The sequence below is a fragment of the Orbicella franksi genome, chromosome 2 (assembly GCF_964199315.1).
Source record: "Orbicella franksi chromosome 2, jaOrbFran1.1, whole genome shotgun sequence".
Lineage (NCBI taxonomy): Eukaryota > Metazoa > Cnidaria > Anthozoa > Scleractinia > Merulinidae > Orbicella > Orbicella franksi.
Genome location: NC_138146.1, coordinates 27,061,751 through 27,079,114, shown reverse-complemented (window position 1 = coordinate 27,079,114; position 17,364 = coordinate 27,061,751). Strand labels below are relative to the sequence as shown.

General features: G+C 39.7%; 4 protein-coding genes across 4 annotated transcripts in view; 2 read left to right on the top strand and 2 right to left on the bottom strand.

The window, feature by feature from the left end:
• The first annotated feature begins 5,133 nt into the window (after positions 1-5,133).
• Positions 5,134-7,173, top strand: LOC145479006 (TNF receptor-associated factor 4-like). The gene is made up of 2 exons (XM_081457237.1): positions 5,134-5,634; positions 5,709-7,173. Exons 1-2 carry the CDS (start codon positions 5,561-5,563, stop codon positions 6,313-6,315), a joined length of 681 nt encoding a protein of 226 aa, XP_081313363.1. The 5' UTR covers positions 5,134-5,560; the 3' UTR covers positions 6,316-7,173.
• Positions 7,174-7,339: 166 nt separating this feature from the next.
• On the top strand, positions 7,340-11,423 carry LOC145479007 (uncharacterized). Its single transcript, XM_081457238.1, has 2 exons — positions 7,340-8,640; positions 9,077-11,423. The coding sequence occupies exons 1-2, from the start codon at positions 8,495-8,497 to the stop codon at positions 9,240-9,242; spliced, it is 312 nt and encodes a 103-aa protein (XP_081313364.1). The 5' UTR covers positions 7,340-8,494; the 3' UTR covers positions 9,243-11,423.
• A 2,128-nt stretch (positions 11,424-13,551) lies between these two features.
• On the bottom strand, positions 13,552-16,800 carry LOC145472297 (fibroblast growth factor receptor 3-like). The gene is made up of 4 exons (XM_081454940.1): positions 16,774-16,800; positions 15,655-15,778; positions 14,107-14,306; positions 13,552-13,764 (listed from the first exon to the last, which is right to left on the bottom strand). Exons 1-4 carry the CDS (start codon positions 16,798-16,800, stop codon positions 13,552-13,554), a joined length of 564 nt encoding a protein of 187 aa, XP_081311066.1.
• Positions 16,450-17,364, bottom strand: part of LOC145479004 (NACHT domain- and WD repeat-containing protein 1-like) — a 25,772-nt gene continuing 24,857 nt past the window's right edge. The window contains exon 15 of the mRNA XM_081457233.1: positions 16,450-17,077. Within this exon, the coding sequence (XP_081313359.1) occupies positions 17,033-17,077 (45 nt within the window). The 3' untranslated portion in view covers positions 16,450-17,032. The remainder of the gene's footprint in view (positions 17,078-17,364) is intronic.

Here is a 17,364-nt window from a genome sequence, read left to right as displayed (position 1 = left end):
AAAAAAACGGCAGGGACCAAAATTGCAACAGTGAACATAAATCATGTTTAGACTCTCTTACGGGAACGGGGCGCATAGGTCAATTAGCAATAGCGTGTATTTCTTTTTGTTTTATTAGGAGATGTAGTGGGTGTCGCAAAAGACGAAGCTTGCGAACGAACAGCTTTTTCGTTGAATTCCCGAAGATCCCTTTGGGAACGCTTCTTCGCGTAATGTTTTCCTTCGTGCACGAGGAGTCACAACGTAGAATTGCGGAAACGCTTGCCTTAAGCCGAAGTTTAGTTTCTCGCATTTATAGGCGACTACAAGATCTGTGCTCAGTGGATCTCGAAAACAGGTCAATCCTACCGTTTGGAGGACCCGGAGCTGTTATAAAGTGCGACGAAAGCAAGTTCAACCATAAATCCAAGGTAATAAACTTAACCCAAACTGATCCTTATAGAGCTACCTTATCTCAAGAAAACGCACGCAAAAATCCAGAAAGGAAATTTGGGATATATGAACAATTTACCGCTCTTGCCACTATTGTTGTCCAACTAACTTTTGTGACTTTCTTTTATCACCGGTGAATATACGACCATAGCGTCTCGTCCCCTCTTTTATGCTAAAAATTAGTTAAAAATACCAACGACACCTTTTGGGATTGTCGCGTAAACTTTCTTTCACCTTAATTTAATTTTAGAAACCGCTCCGGAGAAAGTCGTTTTAATTTTGCCAAAAGCTGTTTCGTTTTGACTGGAAATCGGTTAACCTATCGTCGTTTATTAAATGCACAAAAAAATCTCAATTCGGAGATAATGCACACAACCGTTCTTAACGTTCGATGGGTAACATCTTGGTAATGCACATAAAGACCGTCAAATACTAATAAAATGATAAGCACAAATTTAAAGGATAATCTTTTTCAAAAACTCTATAAGAAAAAAGCGGCCGAGACAAAACTTACTTTGGTTGTTTATTCCAGTATAACAGGGGAAGGAGAGCAGCCCGTGACTCGTGGGTGTTTGGCATCATAACCACAGAGTATAGTCCCGCGCGGGGTTACTTTAAGGTTGTCGAGAGAAGAAATGCGGCCACCCTTCTACCGATCATCAATAGATGCGTCCTGCCCGGTAGTGAAATCCATACAGACGATTGGGGGGCATACAGACGAATAATGCAACTTCCAAGCGTCCGCAGACATAGAGTTGTCGTGCACGCCCACAATTTCGTCGATCCACGCACTGGAGTGCATACACAGGAGGTGGAGTCTTGCTGGAGCCAGCTTAAACTCGGGCAAAAACAGAGAAAGGGGCTGAGAAGAGAAGATCTGCAATCCTACCTCGACGAGAGAATGTGGCGGCAGTGGAGAGGAGGAGACCATACGCAAATCATGGCAAATTTTATCGCCATCATACCCCTACAATTCTCGACTAACCAACCAGCTCTATAATAAATAATTATAACCTTCTTAAATAGTAATTTTCAAGTCGCTTATAGAGTGTTTTTATTTAAGGACGTTCGCGCGTAAATTTTCTACTCGATAGATTTTTTTTAAACTTCTACTACAGTGAGACTGATGACTTACTTGTTTCAGAAATGAAATAAAAATAGGGGGTCACCGGCTTCGTTTCAGAGATAAGGCGTGTGGAAAACTAGTCTGATTTTGATAAATTGGTGCGCGTAATTCAGCATGCTCTCCAAGTTCTTTAGGTTAAAATATCAAAGATAAGTCAACAGTGGCAAACTATCCTAAGTGAATCTGTGGCGTTCATAATTTCAAATATTTCCATTATTTTCAGAGACCTTAACCCAAAATCCACGCAAAGTCAAAGCGATGGCCATTTGCCCTATTATTCTTCACTTTACTACTTAGCGCGCGCGCTCGATGCATGACGTGGCACGTGAAATTCGTGCGCAGTAAGGATGCGCAGAAACAATTAGCGCGAACGTCCTTAAGGGAGACTTATGTTTAGTGGCCCAATATTTTATTTTAAATTCGAACGTTAACAATTTAACAGTTCAAACTGCAATACGACATTTGGTACCCCAATACACAGAACACCTGGCTACGCCCCGTCTAATTATATATGTTTTAGATATTATGGTGGCATACTTCAGTTTTAAGAGATTCAAGAGCGCACGTTAACATTTTCTTGTTAACGTCAATGTTGCACGCGCAGCCGGCAAAACTTGGCCAAAAAAAAATTACACGGGAACCACCAGTTACGTTTAAACAAGGGCACTAAACATATTCTTTTCTGCCACATTGTCGTGTCACATTTACGTCAGAGTTTTGTTAGCCACGATATTAGAATATAGAAGAAATAACATTAATTAATGTAAATTGAAGTTTAACAACTTTCTTTTTTAAAAACGTTAATTGGAAACGGTTCTTTTCGTGCCCTGGTGCAGCCTATAATCTGGAGTTTAATGGGGACTGTGGCGGTCAGGCGGTTGTTTTGTTTTACACTGTGGTAAAACACGACGGGCATTTGAGAACAGTAGGGAAAAGTAGAAAGGACGAGCCGCAGGCAAGTATTTTCTACATTTCTCGAATGTTCTCAAATGTCCGGAGTGTTTTATCACAGTGTAATAAACGTCTTAGGCTTCTTCATTTGCTTTATGATATAGATTTTACACGCGCAAAACAATAACACACGCTTTTTCTATGCTTTATACTCTGATAAAACATAGGTTTTTGACCAATCAGAGCGCGCGCAGGGTCCTATCTATATTGTAATTGTTCATAGATCTAGACACTGTTTTGTTTAAAATATGAAATTGATGTTCAGTGCAATAAAAGTCAAACAAGATACAAAGATATCACTTAACGTCGCGGGCTTTGTCTCGAATGTAACAGAGCATTTTACGTGGATTTGGCACTATGGCTGAGAAGGAGGTGGCCTGCAATCTGCCGGGAACTTGGTGCTAAAGGGTGAACGTTATTCACTCACTAACAGGCAGAGCTGCTGCTCGAAGCTATCACAAAAGGGACAATTGTCGTAAACGAGTCGTAGTCAATAGTAGTCCGACAACTCAGTTTGACATACCTAAAAAAAGCAAATAGAGATAAGGATATTACTTTGCACGCCCTTAGAGCTTAGAGCTCATTTCTTATCCGAAAGCTTCGTTAATCGCGTTCATCAACCTAACAGATCTCAGTTCAAGGCCAGGCAAAACGAGGATACATGTTTTCGGAAATTCAGTTGAACGCAACGTTTCTTGGTTTAGCCACACCTTAAGTCACGGCGCGCGGCTGACGCAAGGTTGCTGCATGCGAGAAAAGTATAACAAAGTTTTCAGACCATAGATATGAAAACATGAAATGTTCAATACTGAAGTCGTGGAATGACAAGCCATTAGGCGAGTTGTTTTAATGGGGCCTGGTTCTTTCTTCGTAAGGACTACTCCCTACCGGTCAATTCATCTTTGTTGCTGTTTATAACACTTTTTTGACTAAAAATTAAATGTTAAACGTCCCAACCGAATTCAGTGGCAGCTGAAAGAGATCAAACAGGTCGATCCACTTTTTTCCTGAACTGAACAAGAATAAACACAATATGTGCTAATAGATCGTGTCTTCGGCATTGACTAAGATTCCATTTCGAAGAAACGTTAGTTTAAAGGGAAGTATCACGAGAGGTCTTCTAAGTGTTTTATAAACTATGCCAGCGTTAGAAAGGTTCTCTTACAGATCGCAAGAATAACCTTTAAACCAAAAAAAGGCATAAATTCACTCATTAAGATGTGCACAAACCACAATCAATGGCTTTTTTGTGATTTTACTCCAGGTGATACTTTCAAATTTGAAAACGTAGGCCCGACGTTTTCAAACTTTAGACCATTACTTCTACCTGTACGAAGCCAAACCAGTTTGAAACAACTTTCGTGACCAGTATAGCACGTTTAGCAAACGTTAGGCGACTATTAGTAGACTTCCAATTAATTCCATCGCTTTCATTGGATTTTCAAGAAGCACTAAATCTTGGTGAGACTACCCCTTTAAGTTATATGGTCTAATATGGCTGTGCCCTATATAGGAATGGTGACGGTGAATGGTTAAGCTGAAATTTTCAATAGAAGAGAGAGAGGGGGGGGGGGGGGCGATCCAGTTCGCCCATGGGCAAGGACTCGTGGGGCGAGCTGGATGTCAGCAAATGTGTTGACTCTCTTTTAGAAAAAGTTGTAAAAGCTATATTTCACATAACCTGGTGTTATCCCGATTTCATTGTAATGCAGATGTTAACTTCAAAATGATTGATTCTTACAGAATAATATTTTTTTATTATTTTTTTCCAAGCGGGCACGGTAACGAATCCTGCAATCTGATTGGTTCTTAGCGCGGTCCGGATTTTCCTATCTATGACCACGGTCACAGTAACGCTTGCGTAAGTTTTTTTCCCTGACTTTTTTTCGTTTGAGAGCTTGGAAAAAAATAAATAAGTTATTTACCGGCTTAGGGTCGGTCCGTATAGTGAAAAACTGTGACCTCGGACTTGGAAATGCTGCCCTCGGCCTGCGGCCACGGGCAGCATTTTCAAGACCTCGGTCACAGTTTTTCACTATACGGACCTCCCAGCCGGCAAATAACATATAATAGAACTGAAAATTTCTCACTTCGCGGACAATTCTACCCACGAATTTGCTCGAAAACACATTGCGTTAAATTATCTTTCCTGTCACGATCTTTGTAAAAACCCTCCAATTTTTATTTTTAACTTTTTTTTAATGCTATTCAACGTATTTTTGGCCGTTCCAATTGTGTCACGCCTAGGGTCCCATCTTCAAACTTCCTAAGGATTAAAGGGAAACAGTTTTTAAGACCTCGGGCACAGTTTTCCCCAATACGGACCTCCCGGCCGGCAAATAACATATCTATATTTTTCGGGACATTGCATACGAATTAGAAAACATTGTTTTGGTAAGGTTTAAAGGAAAATCAAAAGGCTCTTTGGGAGTACCCCCCGGGTGGGGGGCTCGTGTCACTTTTTATGAAGCTTTATTTGAAACTGAACGCTTTTCGCGTCTTTTTATTGCCTGCTGGCAACCTTGCTCATGGTTTGTTACAGTGATTCCGATATCGCAAATTGGTAAAAAAAAAAAATAATAATAATAATCAAAAGATAATTTATGTAGCTTTTTGTTACTCATTGAAGGTTGCGTTACATTGTAGCGTGACCTTTACAACACGATATACGATACACGTGTAAGCCAGGTCAATTTCCCACGACAATCTTTAGTCAAGAAAGATACACGTTTCTGTTTTTCAAATCGAAGAGAGCGTATGGAATATAATTTCTCTCTTTCGATTACACTTTCGTGTAACACGCGTGAAGAGGAGAGAGAAAAAGAGAGAGAAAAAAACCGCTAAAGGTGCAGCCTGCAATCGCTCCAAAGCCGGAAGCCAATTTCATTTTTTGTGCTGCGCCGGAAACATTATCATTGTCAAAGTAATTCCATTGATGATTTCCAGATTCCTTGTGAATTGTTCCTTTCCGCCTATTTGTGCTAGCTAGCGTGTTCGTGGTCGACAATCCCTTTTCGACAAGCTAAATATTCGAGAGAAAGTATCTTCTCAATGATGTCTCTGGAAACGGCTTTTAACTGTGCTTTTTTGGAGAAGGTGGACGCGAGTTTACAGTGCCCTATCTGGTGAGTTTTGAAATTCTAATATTGCTTGGTCTAAGAATAACCGTTGTTGAATGCATTGCCATGTTTCTTTCCAGTTTAAATGTTATCCTGAAACCCGTTACCCTGAGCTGTGGGCATTCTGGCTGTGAAAAGTGCTTAGCTAATCTGGCTAGAATCGCTACGCCAAAGTGTCATACATGTCGCACGCCATTCACAGCGAACGGCCTGAAGCTTAACGTCATCATGGACACCATGACCAGAGATCTAAATGTAAAATGTTTAAGCGGAGGCTGTGAGTGGAGTGGCATTTATCCCGAAGCAGAGGACCACTATAATGAATGTCCTAAACTAGAAGAAAGGTGCAAAAACGAGCACTGCACACACGTGGCCGCTCGGGAAACGATGCCAGCCCACGAGGACGTCTGCCCGAAACAAAAGCTCCCGTGTATGGACTGCAAACTGCTGGTACCTAGAGATGGCATACAACATCACCACGACTTTATGTGCGTCAATTCGCCAGTACAATGTCCGTTGGAATGCGGAACGCTGTTACCACGGTATGTTGATTATTCCCAATTTCTGGCCGGAACAGTCGATTTCTCGAAACAATGTGATATGGTTCATGAGAGGGATGCGGGATTGTCACTTATTTTCACGATATTTAAATTACACGATGTGCCAAAAAAAATGCTAAATAGGTGACCTGCGAAAGAACTTGTTTCACGTTTTTAACGTTTTTTTAAGCCAAAGCATAAAAATAAGGTGGTCGGAATAGCATGCTTGATCCACTTTTCGAAATTGCGATCCCGCGAAACAGGCAGCCATAGAGGATCAACATAACATACGAATAGGTTATTGCTTGAGGTGAGAGTCAAAAATAGTCACTTAAGAAAACGAAACCTGGTTGACCGTTGACAAAGAGTGAACTGAACAAGGAAAACCGTTCTAAGTAGGGGATATATATGCACCCCTTGCGAAGGTAATAGAGTTTTGACGGTATGCAAAGACGCAATATACAACTTTTGCTTTAAATTTCATTTAAACTTCAAAAAACTCAGTTAACCTGATAGAATTCAAAGTCCTTTATAATGTCGTTATATAGCACTTGCTTGCAAATCTGATGGCACAAAGCGACGTTCTCGAATACTGGTTTCCATCCTATTTTTCTCTTCGGCGTAGAATTTTCGAAAAACAGTTCCAAGTCCTCCGCTAGTGGCAGGATCAGGATTTTTTTTTGTCTTGAAGAGAGTACAAGATACACTTTCACAATTGAGAGACTCCTCTTCGTTGCTCTGTCAGTGTTTCGACTATCCTTGTCTTCGATCTAATAACTTGGAATTTTTTTCCTCTTTGTATTGATGAAACCTTTCGGTCATTTTTGCGATTTCAGCATCAAAGCCGTTTTTGCGTGACGTCAGTCCTGAATCGTCTAATAATTTTGGTATTATTAAGACAACTGTCCAATAATAGAAACGTCTTCCAAATTTGGTCGTTGCCAGCCGGTAAGCTGGAATTGTTTTTTTAAGATGCTCTAGATCGGGGTTACTAAATTTTTTTACACAGCGCTACTGGGTTAAATGAGTAACTAAACAAAAAAAATGGGATTCTGTCTTGATGCTTTAATCTATGTGAGGACATTATAATTTAACAAAAGGACACGGGTGATTAAAACTCTAAACATGGTTATCGGCGAACGCATTTAGTTACTTAGAATCTGCGATAAATTTATTTATCAGTGGAGAAAACAGTTGGCGGTGTTCGACCACCTTGTTATAACTTCTTGATATATTGTAACAAAAGGTAATATCCCATCCCATTTTCAGGAACCATGTAAACCTACATTTGGAGCTTTGCAGCAACAAAGGTATCGAGTGCCAGGTTCCTGGCTGCAAAAGAGTCGTGGAGAGAAAACACTACCAGCAGCATGTGTTAGAGGCTGCTGAAAGTCATTTCAACCTGCAGAATGCAGAAATTCAACGGCTTAATAGGATATTAAACAAAGAGGTAAAAAATAACGGGCTTTAATTTATACCATTCGATATATTCCCATGAATAAAAATTTCTTAAGTTTAATGTTTGATCAATTTCCCTGCCCTCATCAATAGTCAAATTCACATATTGAATAGTATACAGCATACACATTTTATAATTGAGCATGCACATCTTTAATACATTGGGGTAACATTAAAATAAGCTGAACTAGTAGTAGATGTATACTTTATTCACCCTCGGAAATGTAGAGTAGCTTTAACAGCTAATGTTAAGGAGCATTTCAACAGCACAATGGGCAAAGACCAGACCACAACACCGGGAACTTCCCTGCTTTTGCGAGCAGGAGTGTGTGGGTTCTTTAACGTCCCCTGCTGACCATAACAGTGAAGATGCAGGAGACGGGGCCTACGGTTTATCGTCCTTATCCGAGAAGACTAGAATATCTAACCATTTGCAGATGTCATTGCAAAGGAAGCATATTCTCCTCAGTTATTTTAAGACCCTGAGTGTTGGTCCGGTCTGGGGCTCGAACCCGAGACCTCCCGCAGTCCGACGCTCTACCAACTGGGCTAACCGGTCGGCAGTGGTAACTCCCTCCCCTCTTTTGTTACTCACTCACTCACTCACTCACTCACTCACTTGCTCGATGAAATTCACGACGACTCCCCTGTTCATGTGGCAGAAGCACAAATTTGCATTCTATATTATAGAGGGTCATCCAAATATAAAAATAACTTGGTTAAATGCCGGCTGTTAGTCATATGGTCATAATCATTGACAAATGTAATGAATACCATCATCATTACAGGATTACAATGCAGAGAAAGAGGAACCAGAAGCGGACAAGGTTATCTCTTTTAAATGGGAGATAGAAGAGTTCCCCACCAATATGGCCCTTCTGAACACGAGACAGGAGCCACTGACCAGTAATGTTTTCAGGAACGGGAGAGACAGTTGGAGGGCTCTGCTGACACAGGACATGGATTTGTTCCTGCAACTTGTGTCAGCAGCAAACCCAGTGACAGTTGAGATAAGGTAAGAAAATATAATTAAAAATTATTCAATGAGTGCATGATGGATTGGAAATGGCAGATAGCCAACGAGGCATAGTGCCAAGTTGGGTATAACTAACTCATATCCAACAAGTGCTTGTGGAAAATTTGTTTTATTGAAAACATCCAAAGAATTGCGATTAAAAGAATTTAAAGAACTGCAACCAAGCATATTTGTGGTCCATGGAATATGAAATCACATACAGGGAATAACTGAACACTTGATTGATCTGGTTAAAATGGAAAACCATATGTTCATTCCGTAAAAGTGTATGATTTGCATTCAAAATGTAAGGCAGTAAAATTATGCAGTCAAAGTACCGGTACACCTTTAATCGTCACTCGATCTATTAGAAGGTCTAGCTGCTGGAAAATGATGAGTATTATTCAATACCTTTGAAACTTTATTTCTTAATTAGGTTTGTGATGATGCCTGGAGGAGATAAAGAAGAGGTTTTTTTCCTCAGCCACACTACCCTCAAAGAAGGGCAAATGTGGGGATTAAATTTACAAAGAATAAATAAATGGGTAGAAGAAAATGGGAAGCTGAGAATCAAGTTTATAATTTATTTTCTTAGATTTTAATCACTTTTTTGGGCTACAGTATACCTTTCTAAACTGAAACAATCAAAACATTAAATGAGAACAAAGGATGTTGCCTTTTTGCCTAAATAAATCAATGACATTGAATAAAAGAGACAGTAGTCCATCGAAAAAAGATGCAGACCCCTAGGAAAACTTGCCTAGTCTCAATACTTTTGCGTGGCTTTCAACATAGTGGGTTTTGCATTCATACAAAGAGACTTTGAATGATTCAAGTAAACAGTTATGATACCTAACCTAACATGCTTTAACATCGAAGATCAGTTTTAGAACAACATAGCCATCCCCGATCTATTGTTCTCAATTTACATTTTGATTGGTCTAACCTTCTTCTTGGCTTGTAGGCCAACCGTAAAATTTAATTTACGCAATGTAAAATGTAAAGGAGCTTTGTTGCGGATTTTAACAGATTTTCGAACAGTAGAAATTTAAATTTGTGGCATAGGAAACCTTAAAATCAAGTGCCATTGTTACTAACAATTGCCATAATAGAGCCCTGAACCTGTCAGCAACCATATTTGTGACTGTGGATAGATTTGTTGGAAATGGATTGTAAATTGAAAATTAATGCTAAACTTTTCAGGTTGTTTCAGAGCGTGGTAAAAATCAATATTTATAACTCTAGTTTGATTTCAATCAAATTAAGGTCATGTCTTAACTTCCTTTATATGTTCAAAGATAATATTTTTCATGGGTTAAGTTACCTACCACTATAATTTCAGAACAGTTTAGCCAAAGAAATCTGTGAAATCCCTGTGACATAGCTCCTTTAGCCATATAGACATAGAATATTGATCAAATGTATGTATCATTTTAACAGAAAATATAATTGTAAATTCCAAGGTGGGATGTCCTATTATCCTGCCGTGAATACATGCAAAGTAATGTATCCTACAATCATGCTGCATCAAAACAATTGAGAGTTTTGCAAACTTAACATAAAAAAGGAGGCAGCGTTTAAGGTAGCCAAAAATGTTGTTCCCAAGAAACGTGTTGCATTTAGTTGCATATATTTGGTAGAATTGTAATAACTTGATTACTTTTTTTGCTGCCCTCAAACATCTTGGCAGACCTCATGAAAGGAAGGCAAACGTAAAAACCATTTTACGCCTCTCCATTTGGAAGATTGTGATCCCTTTTCTTAGTTTTTGTTTTCAAGGTTTATTGATTGCCATCATATGTATGCATGAGTGTCGTCAGAGTAAACCGCAATCTATAGTTGATACTAAAAGGCACAATAAGGTTGATAATATTGAACCTTAATAAAGGAATCTAGATTTGTAAAAAGTGCATTATTGTTGAGTTGTATATGTTGTAGTTAAAAATTAAATTCAGGTAAAAATAATTTTAACCTAGTTCAATTCTCAATTTCCCTTGTCTTCTAACCCTAATTATTCATAATCAATGAATAAAAGGGTTATGAGACAAAGGAATTTAATTTTTGCCTGAATTTAATTTTTAACTACAACATACTTTTAAGAATTTTAAATATATACATTATTTAAAGAGGAGAATATACATGACCGTTACTTTTAAAGCTGAGCCGAATAAGTACTTACACATATTAATTTACATTTTATCTATACCTGCTGCCAGACCCTTACTGGTAAATTTTCCCAACGAAACTTACTTCAAGTTGAAAAAACAAAAAACAGCTTACCTTATTCATGTTACATACACAAAGTCCAGCGGAAATTACAAATTACCACGCAGTAACTGCAAAATTTTCCCTTCCCCCCGTCGTCACCTCTCCTTATTTCGGCTACACATTTTCTGGATCCCATTTTCTTTCTACGAGGGGCTCACAAACAACGAGAAATAGTTTCTTTACCAGTCTACCTCGGGTGAGATGTCACGTTCTCTGTACCAGTCTCTTTTTCCTATCGAGCTGGACTTTTTCGATAGTCTTATCAAACGTATTGAACAAGACGATTTTTATCGAACTCCATAACAATCCACCTCGATGAAAATCCAACTCGATAAAAAGTACTCCACCTCGATAAAAGTAATCCACCTCCATAACAAGTCGATTAAAAGTAATCCACCTCGATTAAAAGTAATCGACCTCGATGTAAAAATCATCGTGGTGGATGTAATTGTATCGTGCACGAATTGTTTTTCGTACTCGATCATATTTTATCATGGTCGGTTGCCCAGAAACAAAAATTGATCCAAATTTTGGGTGGCCGCTTAATAGGGGTAAAGACAATAATGAAACCCTTATCGGAATGACCAAATGATGGCCGTGGAGGTAACCGGTCCCGGGGGGGGGGGACACTGCCATATATGGGTGATATAGGTATGTGCCGCTGTGAAGGGTATGGTTTTCAAGCAGTTTACCCTAGGATAGGGTATATAAATCAGAGCGTTTGGGTCTAGAGTAGGGTATCATTTTTCACAAAACTGACTGGTTGGTTGAAGATTTTATCTTGAGTAAGGAAACCAGGAATTGCCACTCAAAAATATAAAACAAATCAAATCGGTAAGTTTAAATTTAGGCAAATCAGCCTCAACAGTGTTGATAGATGGGGGGATTTGGGGAGTTTACTCTAGTATAGGGTAGCAAAATTCAGCTGAACTAGCTCTGGTATAGGCTAAGGGTTCCAGGGTCCCAGCGGCACATCCCCACCCAGAAATTCCCAAAGTACCCCCCCCCCACCCCTGGTAACCGGTCAATAGGTGTTTTATTTACAATATTTTACTGACGATAATTTTGGACTGTATTGACAACAGTCCTCTATTTTCTGTTACATACCAATGCCTCGCCGCTAAGCAAACAAAATACGCCAAATAAAATGGCATGGCCAGGGCCATTCACTCACGTAATTACTAATTAAATTTAGTCTGTTTTTCTCACGAATTAGACACGTTGTGATTTCCTATTTTTATTTCAGCTAGTTCTTGCTTCATTAATCTATAATTTTTTTATGGCGATTTTCTTAAAATCCTAGGGAGTACAGACACTAGCTTTATCAGCTGTTGTCTGAAACATCAGAACGTACAACAAACGTGATTTGGACCGAGGCCACGTACACTGTAGAATACGATTAAATAAATACACACATATATTATTATATATATGAAAAAACAGATGAACAATGATTAAATTGCTTCACTTATCCTGAGAGTACTCTATACAAAATAGATCAAAATGTGCAGCATATGCCGTGACAGCATTGCGTGACGAACAATAACGGCTGTAAGATTGTGCTGTGCCGACACGCTTATCAGCAATGGTCAGCAATCGATCAAACACAATATTTTTGTGCAGCGCAAAGCAAGCAACTATCTACAAATGACTCAGCCGTTTTAGACTTAGATGCAGTAATGTTCATATGCGCAGAAAGATGGTCACAGATTCATAGTATTCGACCAATAATAGGTTGACAGTAGGTGATGTGCATCGGACGTTAACCTTGTGTAAACAAAAGCAAACATCTGCTTTATGTGCGACGAATGGTGAGAGAAACACGTCAAATCGGCTTTGGACCTGCTTTTTACAGCAAATAAGGTTAGAACATTTCGAAATTATCAGTTCTGTGTCTATTTCAGCTTAACATAGGTCAAGTCATATGGCCCATGCTAAAATATACGTCTAACCCGTAAATTGAAATTTGACGACGGTGGTCAAATATTTGCATTTTTGACGTACTTTGAAAAGCTCTCGCGTTGCTCACAATCATTTGCCCAAAGAAACTTTTACAGGAATCTGTAGACCATCCTTCTGCGATTCAACCACCAGAAGCTTGATCTATTTGAAGGTTTCGCACTTGGTGAAAATTAATTATATTCACGAAGTACTTTTAAGTGAATGAAATACATGTCTTCGAAATTTAATTATTTTGCACCCAAACACACAACACAACATTCCCTAAAATCAACCCAGTACACATTTAGACATTGCACAAAAATATTTGAGTGTTTTAAAGACGGAAGAATGATGTGGTTTTGCATGCGAGGCTCTCAAACTTGTTTAATAAAATGGTGCGTCAAATGACGATTTTAACGGAATTTGGTAATTTGCATATTTCTTTGAAATAAAAGGATATTTTGCCAAAAAAGCTATCCAGTAGTTTTTGTCAAGCCCTAGCCTATCTACCATAAAAATATGAGCGAAATCGAATTTTCGATCCTTGCCGAGTTATTTTCCATTTTTATGGACAGGGACTCTTAAGAATTGCGAAGCTAAATGACTAGAATGTGTTTTGACTCTGCCAATTTACAGGGGACAGGAGCAGCACGGAAAAGGGCGGGAGGCGGGAGATAAAGGTACGGGAAGCGGGAGAGCAGGTTACGGGAGGCGCGAGGTTCTGACTCCGCGAAGAACTAGTAAAACTACTACTGACATCATGACTAGGGTGCACTCCCAAACAAGAAACATTCCGAATTTATTTGTAAAATGATTCTTGGAGTCCCTGAGGCCAGAATCACATGGTTGGAGATAGTAGCCCTGACTGGCAGCTCCATCATCGTCGTCCATCTGAAGCGCTAGGTATGGATTCTCCTGTAACATAGACAGACATACAGAGACATTAGGTCAAATTCCAAGGCATTTTCTTATCTTCAAGGAATCTTTCTTTCAGTCGGAGTGAAAAAATAAACGCCAAAAACAAAAGACGAGACTGGACTGGAAACAACAAGACGAAGAAATAAAATCAACATGGACGTGAACTGTGGTAAAAAACGTGCAACTGCACAAACAATGTTTAAGTTTTAGACTAATAATAATAATAATAATAATAATAATAATAATAAATATTACGTTCTTAAAAGAATGTTAGGAGCAAGACTTTTGGGTCAGTCGGACGACGTTAAACGGAGAGAAAAAGGGAAGATAGTCCTGTACCGTTGTCATGTTTCGCTCCAAGATCTTGCCCCGCCGTTCGTTCAGGGTCATAAAGTGTGGTCTCTGGTCCGGTTCATGAAACCAGCAGTCCCTCATAATAGTGTACAATTCCAACGGACACTTGGCTGGGTTCCCCATCCGCTTTTCTTCACTCAGGTAGTCAAACAGCTGCTCAGTGGGCAGGCCAGGGTAGGGGGTACCTCCAAGAGTAAATGTCAAAATCTACCCTAATTAAGATCAGATATCCGTAACGGTCTCGATTTCCTTTGTTTAAACTTGCAAATTCTCGCACAGAAATCTTCGCTTTTGTTGATTATTTTCGTCTCTTAAGATTTTGCACGTCTTCGCGTGACTAAATTTGAGCGCAAGCGCAAATCGAAGCTAATGAGTTAGTCGCTGCCCTCTTCTGGCACAGAAGGTGTTTGCCGCGGAATTACCGGCGAAATTTTAATCGCTGATATCTGACATGGCAGCCTCTTCAGACGCTCCTTTCCTTTGCTTCAAAGAGTGTTTTTCCATATTCTAGTACAACAAACAGACTTATAAATTACGCATTTAGTTGTTAATGTATAAATATCCGCACTCGGCTCGCCTCGCCGAATGGGCCTGTTCACTATTCCACTATCGTTTCTCCTTTTCTTTTCTCCATCTTTTTCATTTATCTGCTGATTTGGTTTTTTAACTGCTGAATGTTTCACGGCAGACATCGCTTTACCGATGTAAAATTTACAGTGAATATAAACATTGTACATTTCTTGGAAAGCGTTCCTGTAACCTTCTTTGTCACGAGACTCGCCAGGGAGTTCTAAGTTGCGCTTCATTGGTTGGCGGCATGACCCCGTTGACAACCGCTTCAGTGAGGTGAAAAAACTGTGAATTTCTTTCGAGGCCGAAAACTCGAGGTTTATTTTTGCACGAATTACCACTATTCAACTGAATTAACGGGGTATGTAGATTTATCGGATTTTTCCGAAACTTGGCCAGAACATTCCTCAGATATTAGCACACCAAAATGTATGAGGTTTTTACGAAAGTCGAAATATCTTTCCTGTGACGTCCCACTGAGTAGCAGCAGTCCGAAAATTCTGTATTGTCCAGCTTCAAAAGGGATTTGCTAAGCAACCAACAGAAATATCGAAAAAGCCTCGCACGCTTTGTTAGCCCATCATCTCCCGAATGATATTGTCCAATCTGCTTTGATGTCCGCGGTAACACAACGGCTGGTAATTCAGTTTAGCAAGTGCGGTCATTTTCGCGTTTAAAGGCTTGCGCTTGCCTACCAAAACAAAACTAGCACAATATTTTGTTATTTTCGGAATCTACAGTTTATTAGCTTTACAATGATATATAGTTAACCGTGGTTTCCTTTAAAGCAGCGCGCAAAGAAAGTATTTTCCGGAAGGCACCTCGTAAAGTCTACAGTAACCTTAATGGAGACAACTGCATGCTTTTTGAAAGCACTGAACTTGAAAACTTACACATCAGTTTTCTCTGTATAAACTCTGTCAAAGAGTGACTCAGGAGCCATCCATTTTACAGGAAGCAAACCTTGCGCTTTCTCCACATAAAGATCATTTTTGTAAATGTCTCTGGCCAAACCAAAGTCAGCTATCTTCATGACATAATCGTCACTGACGAAAATGTTCCTTGCAGCTAAGTCTCTATGAACACACTGAAGAGGAAGATGCGCAGTTTATGTCAGTACAAATTCAATAATCAAATTCTCCTAACTGGTGACGGTCCTAGTCTTTATGTATTGTGTGGAGACTGATTGCATAAATCTTTTTAGGCTCAGGGGAGTAAAACTAGTACGTAACTTACAGTGCTGTAACTATTGAGTATCCAGTTGAAATCCAGAGTGAGTAAATTTCGACATGAAAACTCCTTTTAAAAGAGCAAAACTTTCTCTCGAGACAAAACCAGGGCTACCCGAAAACTGAGAGCAAGGAGAGATAGCAAATTAGAAGGTCAAAAAGGAAATCACGATGTACACAGGATCAACTTCTTCTACCTCATCCTCAAAACTTGCTATATGTAAGTCATATTATACTGTCCAGTTTTACTCCGAGCTACCACTAGGGAGCTTAAGCAAATCACGACGACGACGGCAATGGGAACGTCACCAAACAAAAGGTTTAATGAGCAAAACAATGGCTGTGCACGTGCGTTATAAACCTTTGAACATTTCTTTGCCGTCCTCTGGAAAACAAGAACGTGAAATGACCAAGTTCTGCGTTGCCTGAGGAACGCGAGCGAAGACGGCTAATTTTCCGTTTTTCCACGTGGAATTGAATGCTGTCATTACATATTTAGCATGAGCATGTTTTTAGAGCCATTGGCGAACTGGACAGATCTAGAGAGATGCGAATTTCGCTGATAGAATATAAATTCATTTTTTTAGCAGGCGTCGTCCTCGAGGTCGCCGTCCTCGTTGCTTAAGCTCCCTACTACTGCGAAACAAGGCTCACAATGCCCCTTTGAATATCGTTTTTTCCATTTCATATTCAGTCGCAAAGGAAGCTAATCTGAGAGGAAGATAAATCTTTCACGTTTCACGCGCCTTGTCCTGTTTTGGATCCGCTGAGAGATTTGAAAACCAACGGAACAATGTAATTTACATTAATGTTGTCAAGAATCTTAGCAAGCGACTTGAAACTTGTTACTTACCTTCTTGGATGCCAGCCGGAATGCCATGCCTCGGCTGACTGATAACCGATCATCACCAGATCAACTTAAGTGAACTCTTTCTCTGGATCATTGGTTGTCTTGATCCAATCGGGTTCGTAAATGTCCCTCTTTGTTCGAAGAAAAGATAGCAAGCTGCCATGAGGGGCAAATTCCATGATCACCATCAGTCGCTTTCCCCGCGTGCAGGCTCCCAGCAGATTGATGATGTTCTTGTGCTGACCAAGGTGGATCAGAATCTTTAGTTCTGAGGCCAAGTCCTTGCACTCCGCTTCAGTAGCACCCTCTGAAAAGGAAAAGGAAGCTCAGAAGATTAGGAGAGAAAGTAACTGACGAGAGAAAAGTGCTACCTGTGTCAAATCGTTCAGAAAAGATCCGTTTGCAACAGGCCCCGTCCACACTAAGCCGGAGAATGTTGAAAACGGAGGTTTCACTCTGAAAACGCATCAAATGTTTTGCGTTCATATTACGCCGGAGTAATTTGAAACGCATTAATCACCGGTCATTTTGGATTTGTGTGTAAACCTCAGGCAGAGAAATAACATGACCATCGCACATTATGGTCTTCGAAAA